Here is a 22,161-nt window from a genome sequence, read left to right as displayed (position 1 = left end):
TCTGCACCCTATGTAGTGCAATCACGTCCTTCCTATAATACAGCGACCAGAACTGCATAAAGTACTCCAGCTGTTGCCTAACCAATGTATTATACAATTAAAGCATAACCTCCCTGCGCTTATATTCTATGCCTCGGCAATAAAGGCAAACATTCTGTATGCCTTCTTAACCACCTTATCCACCTGGCCTGCCAATTTCAGGTATCTGTGGACAAGCCCCAAAAAAAAAAAGAAACACAAAAATCCCCCACAAAGAAATTCCCAAAAAAGGGCCATGTAAATGTTTGGTGCGTCCCCCAGATCGGGGGGCCACGATTTAATGTTTTAGTTTCCTCCCAAAAGAGTTCTGTGGACAAGCATTCCAAGGTTCCTTTGCTCCTTTACACTATTAAGTGGCATACCGCTTAATTTGTATACCATGCCCTCATCAACCCTCCCAAAGTGCATCACCTCACACTTCGCTGAGTTAAATTCCATTTGCCACTGCTCTGCCCACCTGGCCAGTAGATTGATATCCTCCTGCAGCCCATGATTTTCTCTTCATTATCAACCACACAGCCAATTTTAGTTTCATCTCCAAACATCTTAATCATACTCCTTATATTCAAATCTAAATCGTTGATATGTACTACAAAAAGCAAGTTACCTGGTACTGAGCCCTGCCGAGCATTGGAAACATCTTTCCAATCACAAAAACATCCATCAATCATTACACTTTGCTTCCTAACTCCAAGCCAATTTTGGATCCATCTTGCCACTTTTCCCTGTGTCCCATGGGCTTTAAACTTCATGACCAGTCTACCATGTGGGACCTTATCAAAAGCCTTTGCTAAACTCCATATATACTACATCGTATTCACTACCCCCATTGATCCTCTTAGTTGCCTCCTCAAAAAATTCAATCAGATTAATGAAACACGATCTTCCCTTAACACATCCGTTCTGACTGTCCCTAATTAATCCTTGCCTTTCCAAATGCAGATTTATCCTGTCTTTCAGGATTTTCTCCATTAATTTTCCCACCATTAAGGCTAGGCTGACAGGCCTGTAATTACTTGGCCTATCCCTTTTTCCCTTCCTAAACAACGGTACTCCAATCCTCCCACACTATGCCCAGATCCAAAGAGGACTGGAAAATGATGGTTAAGGCCTTTGCTCTTTCCTCCTTTAGTTTGCGTAACAGCTTGGGATGCATTTCATCCGGGCCTTGGGACTTTTCGACTTTAAAAGCTGCTAAACCCCTTAATATTTCCTCTCTCACTATATTTATTTCATCCAGAATAACACACTCCTCCTCGATAGCTGTATCTGTATTACCACTTTCCTTTGTGAACACAGATGCAAGGTATTCATTAAGAATGCTACCAACATATTCCGCCACCACACAAAGATTACACTCATGGTCTCTAATCGGCCCTACCCATTTTTAGTTACCCTTGTACTATTAATATATTTATAGAACATCTTTCAGTTTTCCTTAATTTTACTGACCAAGATTTTCTCGTGTACTCTCTTAGCATTCCGAATATCCTGTTTAATGTTGCCTCTTAACTTTCTGTATTCCTCTATGGATTCTGAAATATTTAACCATTGGTATACGACTTAAGCGTCCCTTTTTGTCCTAATCCTCACCTTTAAGTCCCAGGGGGCTCGAGAATTATTTTCCCAGACTTTTTCTTTAAGGTCACATGTTTGCCCTGAGCATTCCAAATCTCCTTCTTGAACTGTTCTGACACTGATTTACCCACAAGTACCTGTTTCCAGTCCACTATGGCCAAATCACTTCTTAACTTAGCAAAATTAGCTTTTCCCCAATTCAGAACTTTTATTCCAGGCATATTCTTGTCCTTATCCATAACGAACTTGAATCTGACTGAATTATGATCATTGGCACCCAAGTGCTCACCCACTAATACCCCTTCAACCTACACCTCTATTCCCCAAAACTAAGTCCAAGACCGCCCCCTCTCGTGTTTGGCTTGCTACACACTGACTAAAAAAATTGTCTTGAATGCATTTCAAGAATTCCGCACCCTCTATACCCTTCATACTAAATTTGTCCAATCTAGAATTGAATAGTTAAAATCCCCTGCTATTACCGCCCTCTGGTTTTTAGACTTCAAAGCAATTTGCCTACATATATGCTCCTCTATCTCGCTCCCACTATTTGGGGGTCTAAAATACACGCCCAGCAGTGTGATCGTTCCTTTTTTATTTTTCAATTAGACCCATATTGCCTCATTCGATGATCGCCCTAACATATCATCTCTCCTCACTGCTGTAAACATTTCTATAATCAGTACTGTAACCGCTCCCACCCCACACTTTTTACCACCCTCTCTATCTTTAACCAGGACTATTGATCGGCCAAACCTGCCCTCCTTCAGCCATGTTTCTGTTATGGCTATAATCTCAAACGCCCAATTGTCTGCCTCTGCTCTTAGCTCATCTGCCTTATTCGCTATACTCCTTGCCACTATAAATCTAATTCATACATTTTCTATCTGCAGACTGAAATAATCTATTGACCCCCTTGCCAGTCACACACCTTTCAGTCGAAGGTATCTTATCCCAAACATTGCTGCCTGTAAGCTACCCCATGACAAATGCAGCATGATCATATCATCAAAGGCATTCTCTCAAAATCGAGGAAGATTTGCAACCACTAAAAGTGAGTTGTCAGGTGACTGTACAGTGCAATATGGGATTTGCAGTCTCTGTCACAGGTGGGACAGAGAGTGGTTTAAGGAAAGGATGGATGGGGTATGTGGTTTGCCACATGCTCCATCCGCTGTCTGCGTTTAGTTTCTGCATGCTCTCAGTAATGAGACTCGAGATGCTCAATGCCCAGCTCGATGCTCTTCCTCTACTTAGTGCGGTCTTTGTCCAGGGACTCCCATGTGCTGGTGTAGATGTTGTACTTTATCAAGGAGATTTGAGGGTGTCCTCGAAACGTTTCCTCTACCCATGTTGGGCTCGCTTGCCATGCAGGAGTTCTGAGTAGAGCGCTTGCTTTGGGTGTCTTGTGTCAGGCATGCAGATGGTGTGGCCCTCCCAACGGAGCTGGTGGAGTCTGATCAGTGTAACGTAACGTGGCAGCCAATTTGCGCTTAGCAAGCTCCCAGAAAAACAACTTGTATTTATATAGCGTGTTTAACAAAGTAAAAATGTACCAAGCTGCTTCTCAGGACGGTTATCAAACAAAATCTGACATTGAGCCACATCAGGTGGTGTTAGGACCAAAAGCTTGACCATAGAGCTTTATGGAGCACCTTAAAAGGAGAGAGATGTAAAGGCAAACAGGTTTAGAGAGGGAATTCGAGAGCTTCGGGTTTGGAAGCTGAAGACAAGATGGCCAATGGTGGAGCGATCCAAATCGAAGATGCACAAGAGCCCAGAATTGGAGTAGTTAAAGATCTCGGTGGGCTGTAGCGCTGGAGGAGGATACAGAGATAGGGAGGTTAAAAAAACAGCAATGAGATAATGATCAGGTAATCAGGTGTAGATTGATGGATAAACATTGGAAAGGGCATTTGGAGAACTCCGTTGCTCTTCTTTGAATAATGCTACTCAATGCTTAATATTTGGCAGAGAGGGCGTACAGGAGTTTGAGCCTTGAGAGCACATAATCTAGGCTCCCAGTGTAGTACTGAGGGAGCCCTGCACTGTCAGAGGGGCAGTACTGAAGGAGCAATGTACTGTTGGAGGGGAAGTACTGAGGGAACGCTTCACTTTCGGAGGGGCAATATTGAAGGAGTGCTGCACTGTTGGTGAGGCAGTACTGAGAGAGTGCTGCACTGTCAGAAGGGCTGTACTGAGGGAGCGCTGCGCTGTCAGAGGGGCTGTACTGAGGGAGCGTTGCACTATCAGAGGTACCGACTTTCAGATAAGGCCATTACTTTGGGAGTCTCATGTCGGGCATATGGTTGATGTGGTCCATCCAACGGAGCTGGTCGAATGTGGTCAGTGCTTCGATGATGGGGATGTTGGCCTGATCGAGAACACTGATGCATTTCCCAATAGATTTGCAGGATGTTGGGGAGGCAGTGCTCGTGTTACTTCTATAGCACTTTGAGGTGTTTACTGTATATGGTTCAAGTCGCTGAGCCTTATAGGAGGGTGGGTATCACTACTGCCGTACAGACCACAAGCTTGATGGTAGATTTGGTCTTCAAACATTCATTTCCACAGGCGACGAAAGACTGCACTGGAGGCAGTGTTGGAGCTCGTCTTCCATGTCTGCCCTTGCTGATAGTACGTTGCCGAGGTATGGAAAATGGTTCAAGTTGTCCAAGGCCACACCGTGGATTTTGATGACCAGGCAGCAGTGCTGTGTGGCAGGGTCAGGTTGGTGGAGGGTCTTTGTCTTACGGATGTTTAGTGTCATGACAATGCTTTCATAAGCCGCGATGAAGATATTGATGATGGCTTGAAGTTCGGCCTCCGAATGTGCGCAGATGCAAGCATCCTCTGCACACTGTAGTCTGCTCATGACTACCAAAAAGAGTGAGCAGAAATCCATACTATAATTGGTATTAATCCCATATAATAATGATATTGGATATGGTGTCCAATTTCCCAGCAGTATTACTCTTCAAATTGAGGATAGCTAAATTTCAGCCAAAAATTTAAGTGCTTGAGGAAAACTTCTTCGAGTCATACTATCGTCAAAAATTCCGTGATACCTGTGTATACGAAATTTAGAAACACCATCTCCTATTTTTTAGATTTTAACCATTGTTTTTGATAATTCAAGGTACTATTAATGATTGGCGATGTACTCCACAATGTTTTGTGGAATCAATTAAATTTTCCAGGCTAATTGACAATATCTGTTTATCCTAGTATAAAAATTTTCTAAGATTTAAGACACAAAAACAGGATTTTACCCAAGTAATTATCTTACATAATCCTCTTTCTCCAAAAATGAATGACTTTGATATTCTAAAAGGGGATTTTACTATTACAATTTAACTTTACATTATGGAGACTGAATGTAGGACTAGATGGAACTGGTTTTCTTTAAAAAAAAAACTCTTGGGAATGATAATCGACAGAAAATAGATGTAAATATATAAATATAGCTTTGATAGTTAACAATCAAACTTGACCACTGTTATCAGAACTGACTAGGTTGTCAACTAACATGAGCATGAGTTCCCAAATGCTTGTCACCATACTCCGCTTGCTCCACAACGACATGCAAGCCGTGATCCTAACCAACGATCCACCACAGACCCAATCCATGAATGAGGTCTCCACCGGGGTCAAGCAGGTCATCATGCCAACCTTCTTCTCCATCTTCGTCGCTGTAATGCTCCATCTCACACTCAACATGCTACCAGCTGGAGTGGAAATAAACTATAGAACCAGTGGGAACCTGTTCAACCTTCATCACCTCCAGGCCAGACCCAAGACCGTACCATCCTCTGTCGGCGAGCTACAATATGCAGATGACGCTTTCATCTGCGCACATTCAGAGGCGAACTCCAAGTCATAGTCAACATCTTCACCAAGACGTATGAAAGCATGGGTCATACACTAAACATCCGTAAGACAAAGGTCCTACACCAACCTAACACCACCACACAGCAATGCCCCCAGTCATCAAGATCCATGGCATGGCCGTGAACAACGTGGACCACTTTCCATGCATTGGGAGCCTATTATTAGCAAGTGCAGACATCAACGACGAGGCCCAACACTGCCTCCAGTGCGTCAGCACAGCCTTCGGCCGCCTGAGGGCCTGGAAGATCAGACCCTCAAATCTGGCTCTAAATTTATAGTCTACAGGGCTGTAGTGATACCCGCCCTCCTGTATGACTCAGAGATGTGGACCATATACAGTAGACACCTCAAATTGCTGTATGAATACCAAAAGCATTGTCTCTGCAAGATCCTGCAAATCGCCTGGGAGGAAAGACATACCAACATTAGTGACCTCGAAAAGGCCAACATCCCAATCATCGAAGCACTGACCACACTCGACCAGCTCCCATGGGCAGGCCACATTGTTCGCATGTCTGACACAAGACTACCAAAGCAAGTGCTCTACTTGGAACTCCTACACGGCAAATGTGCCCTACGTGGGCAGAGGAAACATTTCAAGGACACGCTTTAAGCTTCTTTGCTAAAATGCACCGTCCTCACTGACACCTGGGATTCCCTGACCAAAGTCCACCCTAATTGGAGGAAGATCATCTGGGAGGGAGCTGAGCACCTCGAGTCGCATCGCCGAGAGCATGCAGAAATCAAGCACAGGCAGCGGAAGGAGTGTGCGGCAAACCAGTCTCCCCACCCACACTTTCCTTCAATGACTGTCTGTCCCACCTGTAACAGAAACTCTAACTCCCATATTGGACTGTTCAGACACCTAAGAACGCACTTTTAGAGTGGAAGCAAGTCTTCCTCGATTTCGAAGGTCTGCCTATGTTGATGATGATAGGTTTGCAGTAAAAATAAAACGCAATATTATCTGAAATGACAGAGAGGAAAACCGAAGAAACTCATTAAGAATCCTTACTTATATTCCACAGCAAATTTTAGAGATCATAGCAACATCAAATATTTTAAGAGTAGTAACATTAGAATCGAGCTCATACTTACATTAACTCCACATTTTCAGATTCTCGAAATTCTCTGAATTTCTGCTCCTTCCATTAATGCATCAATGTTGCTTTGATCACATTTAAACAGTCTGCTTCATGAGCTTTCTCAGCCAATTTATTATTGATATACGTCAGTTTTGGGCGAAAATATGCTGCTTCATTTCAATTCTCACTCTACATTTCCGAATTATTAACTGCAGTTCTCTGAAGTGTCAATTTGCTGAACCAATGAATTTGTTAGATTAATTTTGTTAATTTCTTGATCAAAAGCAATCATATTTTAGCTCATATTTTTCGATGAAACAAAAGTTTCGTTAAAATGTACTCATAACTAAAACTCCTGATACTTAATAACTTTGTTCTTGTTGTTCATCATACTTTACTATAAATATGCAATATTTCTGTCTCAGTTGCATTCATAATATGATCCTAGCTTGTATTCTGCTGATTGCAACATAACTATATTATTACTATAGATTAATTCAACAGCAGCCACTGGCCATGTTTGCTGCTATAGAAGCTAAGCAAATAATTAATGCTGCGCCAATTAGAGATTATGCATTTGATAGATAACCCTTTGCTGATTTTCCTCAAAAGAAGTTACGTTATTTAAAACATTCATAAATAATAATTTAGTTTTCTCACAGACATTCTCGTGTTCATAAATGTTTTCCTGATTATGCTCATTTGTTGCACATTAATTCAATACCAAAATAAAAAAGCTGTTTGTTTTACATTTATTCATTTAAGCTCAGTGCACAATAGCGCTGTTAAAGTATAGAATCGTAGAATAATACAACACAGAAGGAGGCCATTCGGCCAATCCCTTCGGAGCCAGCCCTTTTCAAGTGCAATCTAGTTAGTCCCAATCCCCCACTCTTTCCCCATATCCCTGCAATATTACATCATTGAACAATGTATCCAGTTCACTTTTGATGGCAACTATTGAATCTGTTTCCACTACTCTATCATAAGAACATTAGAACATAGGAAATAGGAGCAGCAGTAGGCCATATGGCCCCTTGAGCCTGCTCTGCCATTTAATACGATAATGGCTGATCCGATCATGGTTTTAACTATCTCTATTAAATTTATTCTTAGCCTTCTCTGCTCTATGGAGTAGAACCACAACATCTCCAGTGTATCTATATAACTGTAATCTGGAACCATTCTGGTAAATATATTCTGTATCCTCTGCAAAGACTTCACATCCTTCCAAAATTTTGTGGCCCAGATTTGGACACAATGCTCCAGCTGGAGCCGAACTAGTTAATTCTTTAGACTGAGCATAACTTTTTGTTTTTTGTACTACCGGCCTCTATTTAATTTGCCCATGATCCCATCGGCTTTATTACTTGCTTTAATAACCTATCCTGTTATCTTCAAAATTTTGTGCCCAAATATCTCTAGTTCTCTCTGCACTTGCATCTCATTTAAAATTGTACCATTTAGCTCGCATTGTCTCTCCTCATTCTTGCTACAGCAATGTATCATGTCACAATTTTCAACATTAAATTTCATCTGCCACGTGTCTTCCCATTCCACCAGCCTGTCTGTATTTTCTTTAAGTCTATCACTATTTTTGTCACTGTTTACTGCACTTCTATATTTCGGGTCATCTGAAAATTTTCAAATTATGCAAGTAATCTTAATATTTATCAAAAACATCAGTGGTCCTAATACTGAACTTTGCGAAACACCACTGTTTACCACAGTCTCGACCAAAGTACAGGCATTTATCATGGTTCTCTTGTTTTGTCCCCTTTGCCAAATTTGTATCGATATTGCAGCTGCCCGTTTTCATCCCATAGCTTCAGTTTTTCTAAGAAACCTATTGAGCGATTGTTTAGCAAACACCTTTGAAGGTCCATTTACACAACATCAATCCAACCGCTATGTTACCTCATCAAAAAACGCCATCAATTTAAACAAGTTTTTCCCTTAAAACATCTGTGCTGGCTCTCTTGTATTAATCCATGCTTGCCCAAGTCGCTATTATTTTTCTCCAGCTATTTTTATGTTTCTAAAAGCTTGCCCAACCACTGATGTTAAACTGACGGCCTTTAATTTCCAGGTTTACTGTACAAAAACCATCTCCCTGTTAAAAGACTCTGATTGCGCCATTACATTTCTGCCTTCTAGTAGTTGACTCCAATTTACCCATGCCAGATCACTCATTACTTTGCGGAAAACAGCCCGCTGCTTTTCGAGTATTTTTAAAAATTCTACATTGTTCCTTGTACTTCTCCATAAATTATCTAAAGCTTATGAAGCTATTGTTCCCGAGATTCTCCCTAACTGAGGTTTTCCACTTGACTAAATTTATTCTCCAGGACAAGATGTTGCAATGCTGCCTTACTCGTTGGGCAGGAGTCATATTGATCAAATACATTCTTATGATAACCCTTGAGAAATATCTATCCTTTTCTGTCCTTAACAGGATTGCTGGATCGATCAACTTTGAATAGTGAAAAACTCAAATTATCACTAATCTATAGTTCATGTACATCTCAGTAATTTACCTGCAAATCTGCTGCTCTCTCTCCTTTCAACTATTTAATGGGCTTTTAAATACACCAAGTAGCATAATGACTCCTCTATTGAGGTTAGGTCGGGCAGTGGCAGTTGGGGAGCGGCCACAGCATCGCGAGAGTGGACGCATAAAGGGATATGGTGGCAGTTGAATCAGCGGCAGTTTGGGGAGCGGCCACAGCATCATAAGAGCGGGATCATAAAGGGCGGAGGCGGCAGTTGGAGCGGCGGCCGTTCGCGCAACGGCCAGCTTGTGGAGGGGCAGGAGGTAAACAAAGAAGCAAGAAGGAATCGAAGTGTGACGTCACAGCCAAGGGCTTAAGTGATTGGCTGGTTGGTGAGTAGTTGATCTTTTGATTTTTCTTATCAGTAAGAAAACGTTAGGTCAATTTAAGAGTTAAGTGATGGCAGGACAGCCCAGACCCATGTCATGCTCCTCCTGTACTATGTGGAAAATCAGGGACGCTTCCAGTGTCCCTGACTATTAGGTGTGCAGGAAGTGCATCCAGCTGCAGCTCCTGACATCGCATGATGGCACTGGAGCTTCAGATGGATTCACTCTGGAGCATCCGTGATGCTGAGGATGTGGTGAATAGCACATTCAGTGAGTTGGTCACACGACAGGTTAAGGTTTCAAAGGCAGATAATGAATGGATGACATTCAGAAATAGCAGTGGAAGGAAGGTAGTGCATGCGTCCCCTGTGGTCACCTCCCTCCAACACAGACATTTCATTTTGGAAACTGTTGGGGGAGATGGCTCATCAGGGGAAGGTAGCAACAGCCAAATCCATGGCACTAGCTTTGGCTCTGCTGCACAGGAGGGCAGGAAAAAGAGTGGTTGAGCTATAGTGATAGGGGATTCCATTGTAAGGGGAATAGACAGGCGTTTCTGCGGCCAGAAACGAGACTCCATGATGGCATGTTGCCTCGATAGTGCAAGGGTCAATGATGTCTCGGAGCGGCTGCAGCAAATTCTGGAGGGGGAGGGTGAACAGCCAGCTGTCATGGTGCATATAGGTACCAACGATATTGGTAAAAAAACGCGAGGAGGTCCGACAAGCTGAATTTAGGGAGCAAGGAGCTAAATTTAAAGTAAGACCTCAAAGGTAGTAATCTCAGACTTGCTACCAGTGCCACGTGCTATTCAGAGTAGGAATTGCAGAATAGCTGAGATAAATACGTGGCTTGAGGAATGGTGCAAGGGCAAGGGGTTCACATTCCTGGGACATTGGAACCGGTTCTGGACGAGGTGGGACCAGTACAAACCGGATGGTCTGCACCTGGGCAGGAGCAGAACCGATTTCCAAAGGGGAGTGTTTACTACTGCTTTAGGGGAGGGTTTGAACAAAAATGGCAGGGGGTTGGGAATCTAAGCAGTGAGGCAGAAGGAAGTAAATATGTGGCAGAAGAAAAAGGTAGGAAGGGGAAAAGCAAGAGTGGAGGGGAGAGAAAACAAGGGCAAAAATCAAAAAGGTCCACATTACAACCGAATTCCAAAAGGACAAAGTATGTTAAAAAAAAGGCTGAAACCTCTGAGTCTCATTGCAAGGAGTATTCGTAATAAGTTGGATGAATTAACTGCACAGATAGATGTTAATGGTTATTTTGTAATTTGGATTACGGCAACATTGCTCCAGGGGAACCAAGGCTGGGAACTCAATATCCAGGGGTATTCAATATTCAGGAAGGATAAACAGGAAGGAAAAGGAGGTGGGGTAGCGTTACTGGTTAAAGAGGAGATTAACGCGAAAGTAAGGAGGGACATTAGCGTGGCTGGTGTGGAATCTATATGGGTAGAGCTGTAAAACACCAAAGGGCAGAACACGTTAGTGGGAGTTGTGTACAGACCACCAAAAAGTAGTAGGGAGTTTGGGGATGGCATCTAACAGGGAATTAGGGATGCATGCAATAAGGGTACAGCAGTTATTTTGGGTAATATAATCTACATATTGATTGGACTAAACAAAATGGTAGCAATGCTGTGGAGGAGGATTTCCTGGAGTGTATAAGGGATGGTTTTCTCGACCAATATGTCGAGGAGCCAAGTAGAGAGCAGGCCATCCTAGATTGGGTCTTGTGTAACGAGTGAGGATTAATTAGCAATCTGGTCATGTGAGGCCGCTTGAGAAATGTGACCTTACTATGGTATAATTCTTCGTTATGATGGACAGTCAAACAGTTAAGTCAGAGACTAGAATCCTGAAATTATATAAAGGAAACTTTGATGTGAATTGGCTAGGATAGACTGGCAAATTAACTTAAAGGGTTGATGGTGGATAGGCAATGGCAGGCTATTAAAGATCACATGGATTAACTACAACAATTGCACATCCCTGTGTGGCATAAAAAATAAAAAAGGGAAGATGTCTAAGCCGTGGCTAACAACGGAAATTAGGGAAAGTGTTAAATCCAAGGACGAGGCATATAAATTGGCCAGAAAAAGCAGCAAACCCGATGACTGGGAGAAATTTAGAATTCAGCAGAGGAGGACTACGGGTTTAATTAGGAAATGGAAAATAAAGTATGAGAGTAAGCTTGGAAGAAACATAAAAACTGACGAGAAAAAGGTTAGTAAAGACTAATGAAGCCAGAATCAGCTGAATTCGTAATGGGGAACAAGGAAATGTCACGCCAATTGGACAAATAATTTGGTTCAGTCTTCACGAAGGAAGAGACGAATAGCCGCCTGAAAATACAAGAGGACCGATGGTCTAGCAAGAAGGATGAACTGAGGGAAATCCTTATTAGTCAGGAAATAGTGTGAGGGAAATTGAAGGGACTGAAGGCCAATAAATCCCCAGTCCTGATAGTCTGCATCCCAGAGTATTTAAGGAAGTGGCCTAGAAATAGTTGATGCATTCGTGATCATTTTCCAACATTCCATGGACTCAGGTTCACTACATATGGATTGGAGGGTAGCTAATGTAACCCCACTTTTTAGAAGAGATGAGAGAGAAAACGGGGAATTAAAGACTGGTTCGCCTGACATCGGTGGTGGGGAAAATGCTGGAATCGATTATTCAAGATGTAATAGCAGCTCATTTGGAAAGCAGTGACAGGATCGGTCCAAGTCAGCATGGATTTATGAAAGGGAAATCATGCTTGACAAATCTTCTAGAATTTTCTGAGGATGTAACTAGTAGAGTGTATAAGGTAGAACCAGTGGGTGTGTTGTATTTGGACATCCAAAATGCTGTTGAAAAGGTCCCAAACATGAGATTGTTGAGCAAAATTATAGCACATGATATTGGGGGTAATGTACTGACATGGATAGAGAACTGGTTGGCAGACAGGAAGCAGAGAATTGGGATAAATGGATCCTTTTCAGAATGGCAGGCAGTGAATAGCGGAGAGCCACATGGCTCAGTGCTGGTACCCCAGCTATTTACAATATACATTAAAGATTTAAATGAAGGAATTGAGTGTAATATCTCCAATTTTGCAGATGACACTAAGCCGGCTGGCGGTGTGAGCTGTGAGGAGAATGCGAAGAAGCTGCAGGGTGACTAGACAGGTTAAATGAGTGGGCAAATGCATGGCACATGCAATATAATGTGGATAAATGTAAGGTTAGCCACGTTAGTGGCAAAAACAGGAAGACAGATTATTATCTGAATGGTGACAAATTAATAAAAGGGGAGGTGCAACGAGACCTGGGTGTCATGGTACATCAGTCATTGAAGGTAGGCATGAGTTACAGCAGGCAGTAAATAAAATAAATGGCATGCTGGTCTTTATAGCGAGGGGATTTGAGTAAAGGAGCAAGGAGGTCTTGCTGCAGTTATACAGGGCATTGGTGAGACCACACCTTGAGTATTGTGTGCAGTTTTGGTCCCCTGATCTGAGGAAGGACGTGCTTGCTATTCAGGGAGTGCAGCGAAGGTTCACCAGGAAGATTCCCGGGATGGCAGGACTGACATATGAGGAAAGACTGAATCGGCTAGGCTTATACTCACTGGAATTTAGAAGAATGAGAGGGGATTTCATAGAAACGTTTAACATTCTGACAGGACTGGACAGGTTACATGCAGGAAGAAGGTTCCCAATATTAGGGAAGTCCAGAACCAGAGGATACAGTCCAACGATAAGGGATAGGGCATATAGGACCGAGATGAGGAGAAACTTTTTCACCCAGAGTGTTGTGAACCTGTGGAATTCTCTGCCACAGAAAGTTGTGGAGTCTAGTTCATTTGACGTATTCAGAAGGGTGTTAGATGTGGCCCTTATGGCTAAAGCGATCAGGCTGTATGGAGAAAAGGCAGGGCTGGGGTACGGAGGTTGCATGATCAGCCATGATCATATTGAATGGCGATGCAGGCCGAATGGCCTCCTCCAGCCGCTATTTTCTATGTTTCAATGTTTTTATGTTTAACTCCAAGCAAATGGATTCTGTCTTTTCCACCTCAAGGACAGTCTCTCTTAAAAGCATTGAATATTTTCCTTAATCGGAGTTCTTACCCGACGCCTTTTTTTGCTTCCTGATCTTTCTTGAATAAACTGTACCCAAGAATATTAAGGGAGAATAATTCGAGAATGCCCCGTTTGGGCCGTTAACTTGTCAAAGATAGAAAAATTAGCATCAGATACTAATAATTCGTAGCTTTCTCTAAGTTCGGTGTTAGCACACCCGGAAGGAAGGAGAGTGACAAATCAAGCCCTCCACTACCTTCCTGGAGTTATAAAGGACACAGGTGGGGAGGTACTAGCGCAGTGCTGCACAATGGCATGTGCAATGCTTACGATATGAAACTCCTTCCTTCCCTTAATTTGAAAGGCCATCTCTGTAGGCTCTGCATTCGGACCAGTTAGCTGCTCTCCGATGGCAGCCGTGGACCAGCCCGAGCAGCCAGATGCGCTCCAGCAGAATGCCGGGCTGATCGATCGCGACCAGGAGAATTGAAAAATGCCTTTTAGAAATGTTCCTACTCACCTCAGGAAACTGAACTTTAACTTCTTCCCCCAAAGGTCCCGGCCCCCCGTACAACGCATCGTGCAGCTGTCAGTGTTTATGTTCAGCAATGCTGCAGGAGACAGACCAAATTTCAAGTCCGGGGTGCTACCGAAACGAAGCACACACCAATGACATCATGATCTCCGAGCGCAGAAATACGTGCCGCAATTTATTACCGCCGCAAAAATCTCACGAATAAGTTAGCGGGAGTTGTTCATCTCGCCACGCCCGATTAGTAAACCATTAGAGCCCGGCTATAACAGGAGGTACTAACGAGGCGATTTTCTCGGCTTACCGATCCAATCCTCCCCTTCTAAGAGCCAAGTACCTGTCTTTACTTTTACGTCATATTCCCTTGTGGCTAGTTGCGTCGACATTTCACCGATTGTATGAACTTTGCGCATTGGCGCACATGCTTTCCAAACTTAACATAGACCTCTTTGCATTTTCCGTGAAACCACTTCATTCTGTAATATTTATTACATTTAGTGGGAGAAATTAGCCTGGCGAGTGCATGCAGGGGGGAACGTAATGGGTTGCAACGTGGTTACTGACCAGATGTGATGAATTCACCAATGCCCGTGGACTTCCCTGGCGGTTTTGCACTAACCCCAACACTTACTGCCTTACTCATCGCAATGGCATCCAATGGACAGAGCATCATTAGTGCCCCAGAGAAAATATTCACTCCCGCCCCCTGCATCATCGATGTGCACCAACAATGCCACCTCACCTGGCCACATGGAGAGCGATGTTTAAAGGCAGTGGTGGTCAGGTAGGGTAAAATGTATTTATTTTCCCACTCTGGTGCCACCTGATTTGTTGTGACACCGCGATTGCTCAACCCTGCATGCTCTTAGAGTGGTTGGGGCTGTTATACGCATAGCGCAGGTCCCATGGCCCCATGGAGATGGATTCAAAACAACATTGACCCTTTCCTTTAAGCGAGGGAAGGAGCCTCCAAAGATGGGCATTGCTGCACAAAAGATTGACCATCGCACTCATTTTAGCGCTCCAGGGAAGTAATAGCACTTGATTTAATACTCCACTTTCTTCTTCAAGCTCTAAAGCAAAAAATATGTTTCGCCTGTTGATACCTTTGCGCTCCGTGAAAAATCATCACCGCAAACGGGGCACTACAGAATGACTAGCCCTTATTGTTTCGCTGTGTGCCTTGATTCTGCTCTTTAATATTACATCTTGGTGCCCGAGCTTCTACTGAATTAATTTAAACGCTCCCCACAGCAATAGTTAAGCTCGGACATTGGTCCCAGCTATTTCAAGTGCAATCAGTCCATTGTTACAAGGCCTCTCCTGCCATAGAACTGATTCCACTGTTCGAGGAATCTGAAGTTCTCACACCGTATCTGTAGCCTGAATTTATCTTCCATGTCCTCCTACTTTTTAGCTCAATAACGCGTTGCATTGAGAGTATTTCAAAGAATACTACCTTTGAGGTCCTATTTCCTAACTTCATCCCAAGCTCCTTAAACGCTCATCTCAACCATCTTCCTCCATATCAATTAAGCCGTTGTATGATAATTCCTATGGATAAGATCACACAACTTTAACTCTTTTTATTCTATTATGTAATCAGCCAATGTATTAATTTAACATAGTCTGTCATATCCCTATTACATTGCACCCGTCACGCAATTCAATTTCTTTCAATTTATTAGTGCTTAATAATATCCATAGGAGCTGCCTAATTACCAGCTCCCTTACAACAAACTTTACTTGCTTTCGTTGGAATAATGCATTCAGTTAATAAGTTTGTCTCTCCTTTCCATTTTGCTTCCTTATGACGCCACACAATTGTATTTATGTGAATATTTGATTCCCATGCTCTCTCCAGAAGAGCCTTGTTTCTCTCAAAGCTGCAAAATCATGCACTGCATTATAATCGTTTCACTAAAGCCCAACTTCACTTTTTAGGCTTGAAACATTTGTGTAAACACAGTAAATCTTACCATTGTTATTATTGTTTTGCAAATTCACTTTTCCTTAACCTGTATTCTATATTTCCTCGGCACCTCCAGTCATAGTCGTCTGCTTACCTTGGTAATTTAAACTCCATGACTCTTCGTTTTATTTATAATTATCCCATTTCCCATCTACGTTGATATTTGATATTTAACTGATATACCAGTGTAATTCATGCTCTGCTCTATTACCCTTACTATTTGTTAACAAATGATTTATGTTTCCTTAAACATCGGTTGTATGTAGTCTTAGTTAAATTATACTTCAGGTTCAAAATAAGAAATAGAATGAGTTAACCGCCTCCCCCTGACTAACCCATTTATTTAGATCAGCAATTTCAACAGAGGCAATGTATTTTACAAATCTTGCAAATTTCAAGATCATGTCGATATAATTTTGTTGGTTAAGGGCATCAATGGATATGGATGAAAATCGTTTAAACGTGGCTGAGGTACAGATCCGTCAGAATGTACCTGAACTGCGGAACACAAGCGGTGGAGGTTGGGGGGGGGGCGGAGGGGGGGATGTGAGATGAGTGGCGTACTGTTGCTTCGGTTTTCATATATCCAGTTGCTCTGACTGAGTGGTTTGCTAGGCTACGAAACTGAACATTGTTATAAATTTGGAGCCTCCGATAGGCCTAGCTGGGTAAGGAGAGCAGGTTTCCTTCGCAAAATGACATTCGTGAGATTCATGACCAGTTGGGTTTGTATGACATTTCAACAGTTTGATGGTCACGTTTCTAAATGAGATTACTTTTTAATTTCCAAATTGATTTTAAGTGGAACTGAATTCTCAAACTACGTTGGGGGATTGAACTAAAATTCTCTCGCTTATAAGTTGTTGCATCTGGATTACTTGTCCAGCAGCATAATTCTTGTACTACTGTATCTTACCGAAGCTTAACATTTTAACAACGCAGCACTCACCTCGTGAAATTCAGTGGTTTCCCTGATCGTAGAGTTCGATGCCTTTCCATGTTCCGCAGTGACACTTGAACCATTTTTGATATTAATCATTGGCGCGGCTTCGCCATGTAATTTTAAAAACATGAAATCCTTCATGGCAGAAGCTTGACGTACGTCATAGCGAAATTGTTGTGGGAGGATCCCGCTATCGTAGACCTCTGTATAATTGGGTGGTAATTGAAGATTCACACTTGCCTTTTGGATTCCATGGAGCAAATCCTTCCTCGCAAAATATGAGGCTTTCCAACAGCAGCAGTAATTATTAATTTCATTTCTACCTCTGTGCACCTTAAGACAGAGGAATAGAATCGCCACAAGAAATAGGATTGAAGTGGAGCCAAAAGCAATCATTAAATAAAATTTTAAATCGTATTTCAATGGACCAGAATTTCCCAACATGCCAATATTAGATGTATTTTCTGTAATATCTTCCTGCACCGACACATTGATGGTGAACGTAGATGAAAGGGATGGGGTTCCATTGTCCCTCACCAAAATGACAATTTTTTGACTGAGTGAATCCTGATGCCGAAGGCGGCGAATAGTCCAGATTTCTCCAGTTTCAGCAGCCACAGTAAACAGACTTTCATCGGTCGGCTGACGAATTTGGTAGAAAAGTTCAGCGTTTTGTCCAGAATCGGCATCAGTGGCTGTCACTTTTGTAAGCAAGTAACCAGAGTCGGCAGATCTTGGTATTGATGCCTCTGCTGCAGAGCCTTTATTTGACAAAGGTGCCACGATGACAGGGGCATTATCATTCTGATCTACGATGATCACATTCACAGTAACATTACTGCTGAGCGGAGGGGATCCAGCATCTTTTACTTGCACGTGAACTTTAAATGTTTTAAGATATTCAAAATCAAAAGAGCGGCGAGCAAACATCACACCATTGAGCGAGTTTATTGATACGAGATCGGCTGCGGGCAATCCATGTATCAGGCTACCCAAAATATGAAAAGTCATTTGTGCATTCTGATTGGAATCTGGATCAAAGGCTGACACAGAACCAATTGAAGCACCAATAACATTATTTTCTATCACATATATAGTGAAGGACGGTTGCGTAAAGCGTGGCGCGTTGTCATTTATATCTAAGATTTCAACACGGATTGTTTTGTTAGTCGAGAGAGGAGGAGAACCTGCATCCGTACATAAAATGGTAATGTTATACTCTGACACTTTTTCACGATTTAATTCACCATGAGTGTGTAACGTGTAATAGTTATTAAATGAAGCGGTAGGCTTAAAAGGGATATCCTTGTGGATCCTGCAATAAACATCTGCTGTGTTTTCTGAATCTCGGTCCGTAACTCTCAACAGCGCTACTGCACTGTCCGCCGCAGCATCCTCCAGAATTGAACTCGACGTACTAGTTATCGTTATTTCAGGACAGTTATCATTAACATCAGTAACATTGACCAGAACTTTACAGTATACAGACAGTGGATATGGACCTCTGTCCTTAGCTTGTACCGAAATCTGATAATTTTCTGCTTCTTCAAAGTCCACGATACCGGTTACTCTGATTTCTCCGTTTGTTGAATCCAAGCTAAATGTCTCACGCACTTTATCAGGAGTGTGATCACTAAATGAATACATTAACTCACCGTTTTGTCCCTCATCCACATCCACCGCAGTTATTTTCACAATCAATGTATCTTTGGGCACATTTTCGGCAATGGTGATTTGATAGACATTCTGTTCGCAAACCGGAGCATTGTCGTTCACATCAAGCACCGTGAATATAATGTGAGCAGTTCCGAATTTCTCCGGTTTTCCGCCATCAACCGCCGTCAGTGTTAATCGATGAGTCGACTGATGTTCTCGGTCGAGGGGTCGTTCCAGCAGCAGTTCTGGGATTCCAATTTGTTCGCCGTTTAACTGTGATTTCAAAGTGAAATGCTCGTTTGGGCTCAGTTGGTAGGAGCGAACACTGTTGGTTCCAGCGTCCGGGTCCCGAGCGGTCTGGAGCGGGAGAGTCGTCCCGACCGGCGTCATTTCTATGATTTCAATGTATACCTCGCTTCTCTGGAACATAGGCGAATTGTCATTGATGTCGATAATCTCGATTTCTACACGATAAAACTTTAACGGATTCTCAATCACCGCCTCAAATATCAATACGCATGTGAGGCTTTGTTCGCAAAGCTCCTCTCTGTCTATCCTTTCTTTTATAATCAGAACTCCAGTATTTACGTTCAAGTCGAGATAATGCTTTTTGTTTTCAGATACAATCCGAAATCTACGCCCCAATAGCTGCTTTACATCTAACCCCAGGTCCGTAGCAATATTTCCAACAAAGGCACCAAGCTCTAATTCTTCACGAATTGTGTAGCGAATGTTCACGCAGACTGAATCCGAAACATATAGGAGTAGCAGTGAAAGAACAGGCCATTGCGACAGTAGGATATTTTGCAAAGAGGCCATGCCTGATCAAATTACTGCGGATATAACTGCCAGATTCTCCGATAAATTGCACGCCCCTTGATTTTAGATCGAGTTCGCAATTGTTCATTACCCTGATTATCCAGGTGAAATGCCGGACTTCACGTACAACGCTAGATGTTTTTGTCACGATCGCCAAGATTATTTGTACAAATTCCCTTAGATTTCTCCGGTCCTTTCTTAGATGCGAATTAAGAGCGTTGGAGGACAAATGCTGTTCCTTTCTTCGCTACTTCGCAGTGAGTGGTGTAGGGGTAGCGGTTTTGGATCTCCAGCCACGTTTCCTCATCTCATTGGTAGACAGCGACACAAAGAGACTCGGCCAATAATAACATCACATCCTCTTAAAGCAATAGTGCCTCGACTGAGCACCGGAAGTATTGTTTTGCCTATTTAACGTTGTGCAACTTTAATTGACGTTGTTGCTCGATTTTTCTTATACGATATGTTTTCTTACCTGATTGAAGTCTGATTTAATTACCATTATGTTACATTTAACTGGATAGCATTCTGTTTGTCCATTGTAATCATTTTTTCATCAACCCTTGGGTATCACAAAGAAAACAAATCTACTGGATGAAAACGTTGCGTTAGTAAATTATTTAGACGCATTTTTGATGCGTGAGGACGATAATGTGAAATGTTACTAGCTTGCGCAACGTTTCCATGGATTAGATGGTTTAAAGTAGAAGGCCCGCCGTCACCTTAACTGGGCAACTAGGGTTGGACAGTAAATACAACCTTGCTAGCAATGCCCAAATCCCAAGAGTAAATAATATTAATAGAAAATACAGGCAATGTAATTATTTTACAAATCATTATGATGGTGAACTTTGTAACAGTAGTTCGTCACGTACAAATATATCAAGCTTTTACTCCGGAGGTCAATTCCGTGTCAACTGATGAAGATGCAACTCCCTAAAAACAACGCTCCCAATCTAGAACAAAATACCCATAACCTATGCATAATATTCGGAGCTGAAACTGGATAATGCAGAAAAATATAGCAATAATTCTGAATGTTGAATCATTCATAAAATGGTTACCTAAATTGACGGGCAGGTGGAACGGGTATCAGTGGGAGAGAATTTTGGTGCCAGTGTTCACAATTCAGTTCGATTTCGAGTAGTTACGTTAAAGGACAAAGCTAGAACAGGAATAAAAGTTCTCAATTGGAGAAATGACAATTTTGCTAAGCTGAGATGGGATTTAGCCATATTGGACTGGAAACAGTTACTTGAAGGAGAATCAGTGCCAGAACAGTGGAAGGAATTCAAGGAGGAGAATCTGAGAGTTTAGAGCAAGTATGTTCCCTTAAAGAAAAAGGGTAGGCCAAATCAATCTGGAGCTCCCTGGATGTCAAGGGACATACAGGTTAGGATTAAAAAAAAGGGGGTCTCATGTCAGATAGCGAGGACTCAATACTGCATGAATTCTAGAGGAGTGTAGAAAGTAAAAGGATACAATTAAAAAGGATACAATTAAAAAGGAAATTAGGAAAGGAAAGGTAGAGCATGAAAAAATGTTGCCAAAAAAAATCAAGGAAAACTCAGAGATATTTTATAATACACTAAGAGCAAGAGGATAACTAAAAAACAGTGTCGGGCCTATTAGAGATAATAAAGTTAATCTGTGTGTGGCGGTGGAAGACGTGGCTATGGTTCTTAATGAATACTTTGCGCCTGTTTTCACAAAAGAGAGGGGTGATGCAGACATTGCAATCAGGGAGAAGGAGTTTTAAATATTAAGTTAAATAATCATAGTGAAAGAGAAAGAATTAAGGGGCCTAGTTTCATTTAAAGTGCATACATCCCCAGACCCAGTGAAGTATATCCCAGGCTGTTAAGAGAAGCAAAAGACAAAATAGCAGAGGCTCTGATCATCATTTTCTAATCCTCTGACTACAGGTATGGTGCAGGAGCACTGGAGGACTGCTAAATTGATGATTTTTTTAAAAGGGAGCAACAGATAGATGGAGTAATTACCAGACAGTCATCCGAACCTCAGTATTGGAAATATTATTGGACAAAATTCTGAGGGACAGGATAAATCTTAAGTTAGAAAGACACAGATTAAACAAAGAAGTCATCATGGATTTGTTAAGGGAAGATTGTTTCTGACTAACTTGATTCAATATGGTGAGGAGGTAAGAAGGAGTGCCGAAGGAGTGTGTTTAATGTAATGTATTTGGATTTTAGCAAGGCTTTAGAAGAGGTCCTACATGGCTGACTGCAACTAAAAAGAACAGACCATGGGTTGCAGGGCAAAGTGGCAAGTTATATCGTAAAATTGTCTCAGAGGCAGGAAGTAAAAATAATGGTTGATGGGTGATTTTGACACTGGAAGTTTGTTTCCAGTGTGTTCTGCAGGGATCAGTACTTGTCCCTTGCTTCTTCTTGTATATATCAATGATTTAAACTTCAATTTAGCAGGTATGATTAAGAAGTTTGCAGATGATAGTAAAATCGGCTGTATGCTTTATAATGAAGAAGTAAACTGTAGACTGTAGGAAGATATCAATGAACTGGTCAGGTGGGCAGAAGAGTGGCAAATTGAATTCCATCTGGAGAAGTGTGAGGCAATGCATTTGGGGAGGTCAAACAATGCAAAGGCAAAACATTAAATCGCAGGACTCTGAGAAATGTAGAGGAACAAAGGGACATTGCAGTG

General features: G+C 42.1%; 1 protein-coding gene across 1 annotated transcript; it reads right to left on the bottom strand.

Annotated features, from left to right (window-relative positions):
• Positions 1-15,552: 15,552 nt before the first annotated feature.
• Positions 15,553-19,560, bottom strand: LOC139262011 (protocadherin-10-like). The gene is made up of 2 exons (XM_070877178.1): positions 17,005-19,560; positions 15,553-15,637 (listed from the first exon to the last, which is right to left on the bottom strand). Exons 1-2 carry the CDS (start codon positions 19,471-19,473, stop codon positions 15,593-15,595), a joined length of 2,514 nt encoding a protein of 837 aa, XP_070733279.1. The 5' UTR covers positions 19,474-19,560; the 3' UTR covers positions 15,553-15,592.
• Between the last annotated feature and the right edge of the window lie 2,601 nt (positions 19,561-22,161).

Source organism: Pristiophorus japonicus, chromosome 4 (genome assembly GCF_044704955.1).
Source record: "Pristiophorus japonicus isolate sPriJap1 chromosome 4, sPriJap1.hap1, whole genome shotgun sequence".
NCBI lineage: Eukaryota > Metazoa > Chordata > Chondrichthyes > Pristiophoridae > Pristiophorus > Pristiophorus japonicus.
Note: the sequence above shows the minus strand (reverse complement) of the source record. Positions and strands in the feature narration are given on the sequence as shown.

Coding starts and splice junctions, on each gene's coding strand:
- LOC139262011 (XM_070877178.1), bottom strand. CDS start 19,473: ATGGCCTCTTTGCAAAATATCCTACTGTCGCAATGGCCTGTTCTTTCA. Junction 15,638..17,004: donor AAACCACTGAATTTCACGAG/GTGAGTGCTGCG, acceptor TCTTATCCATAG/GAATTATCATACAACGGCTT.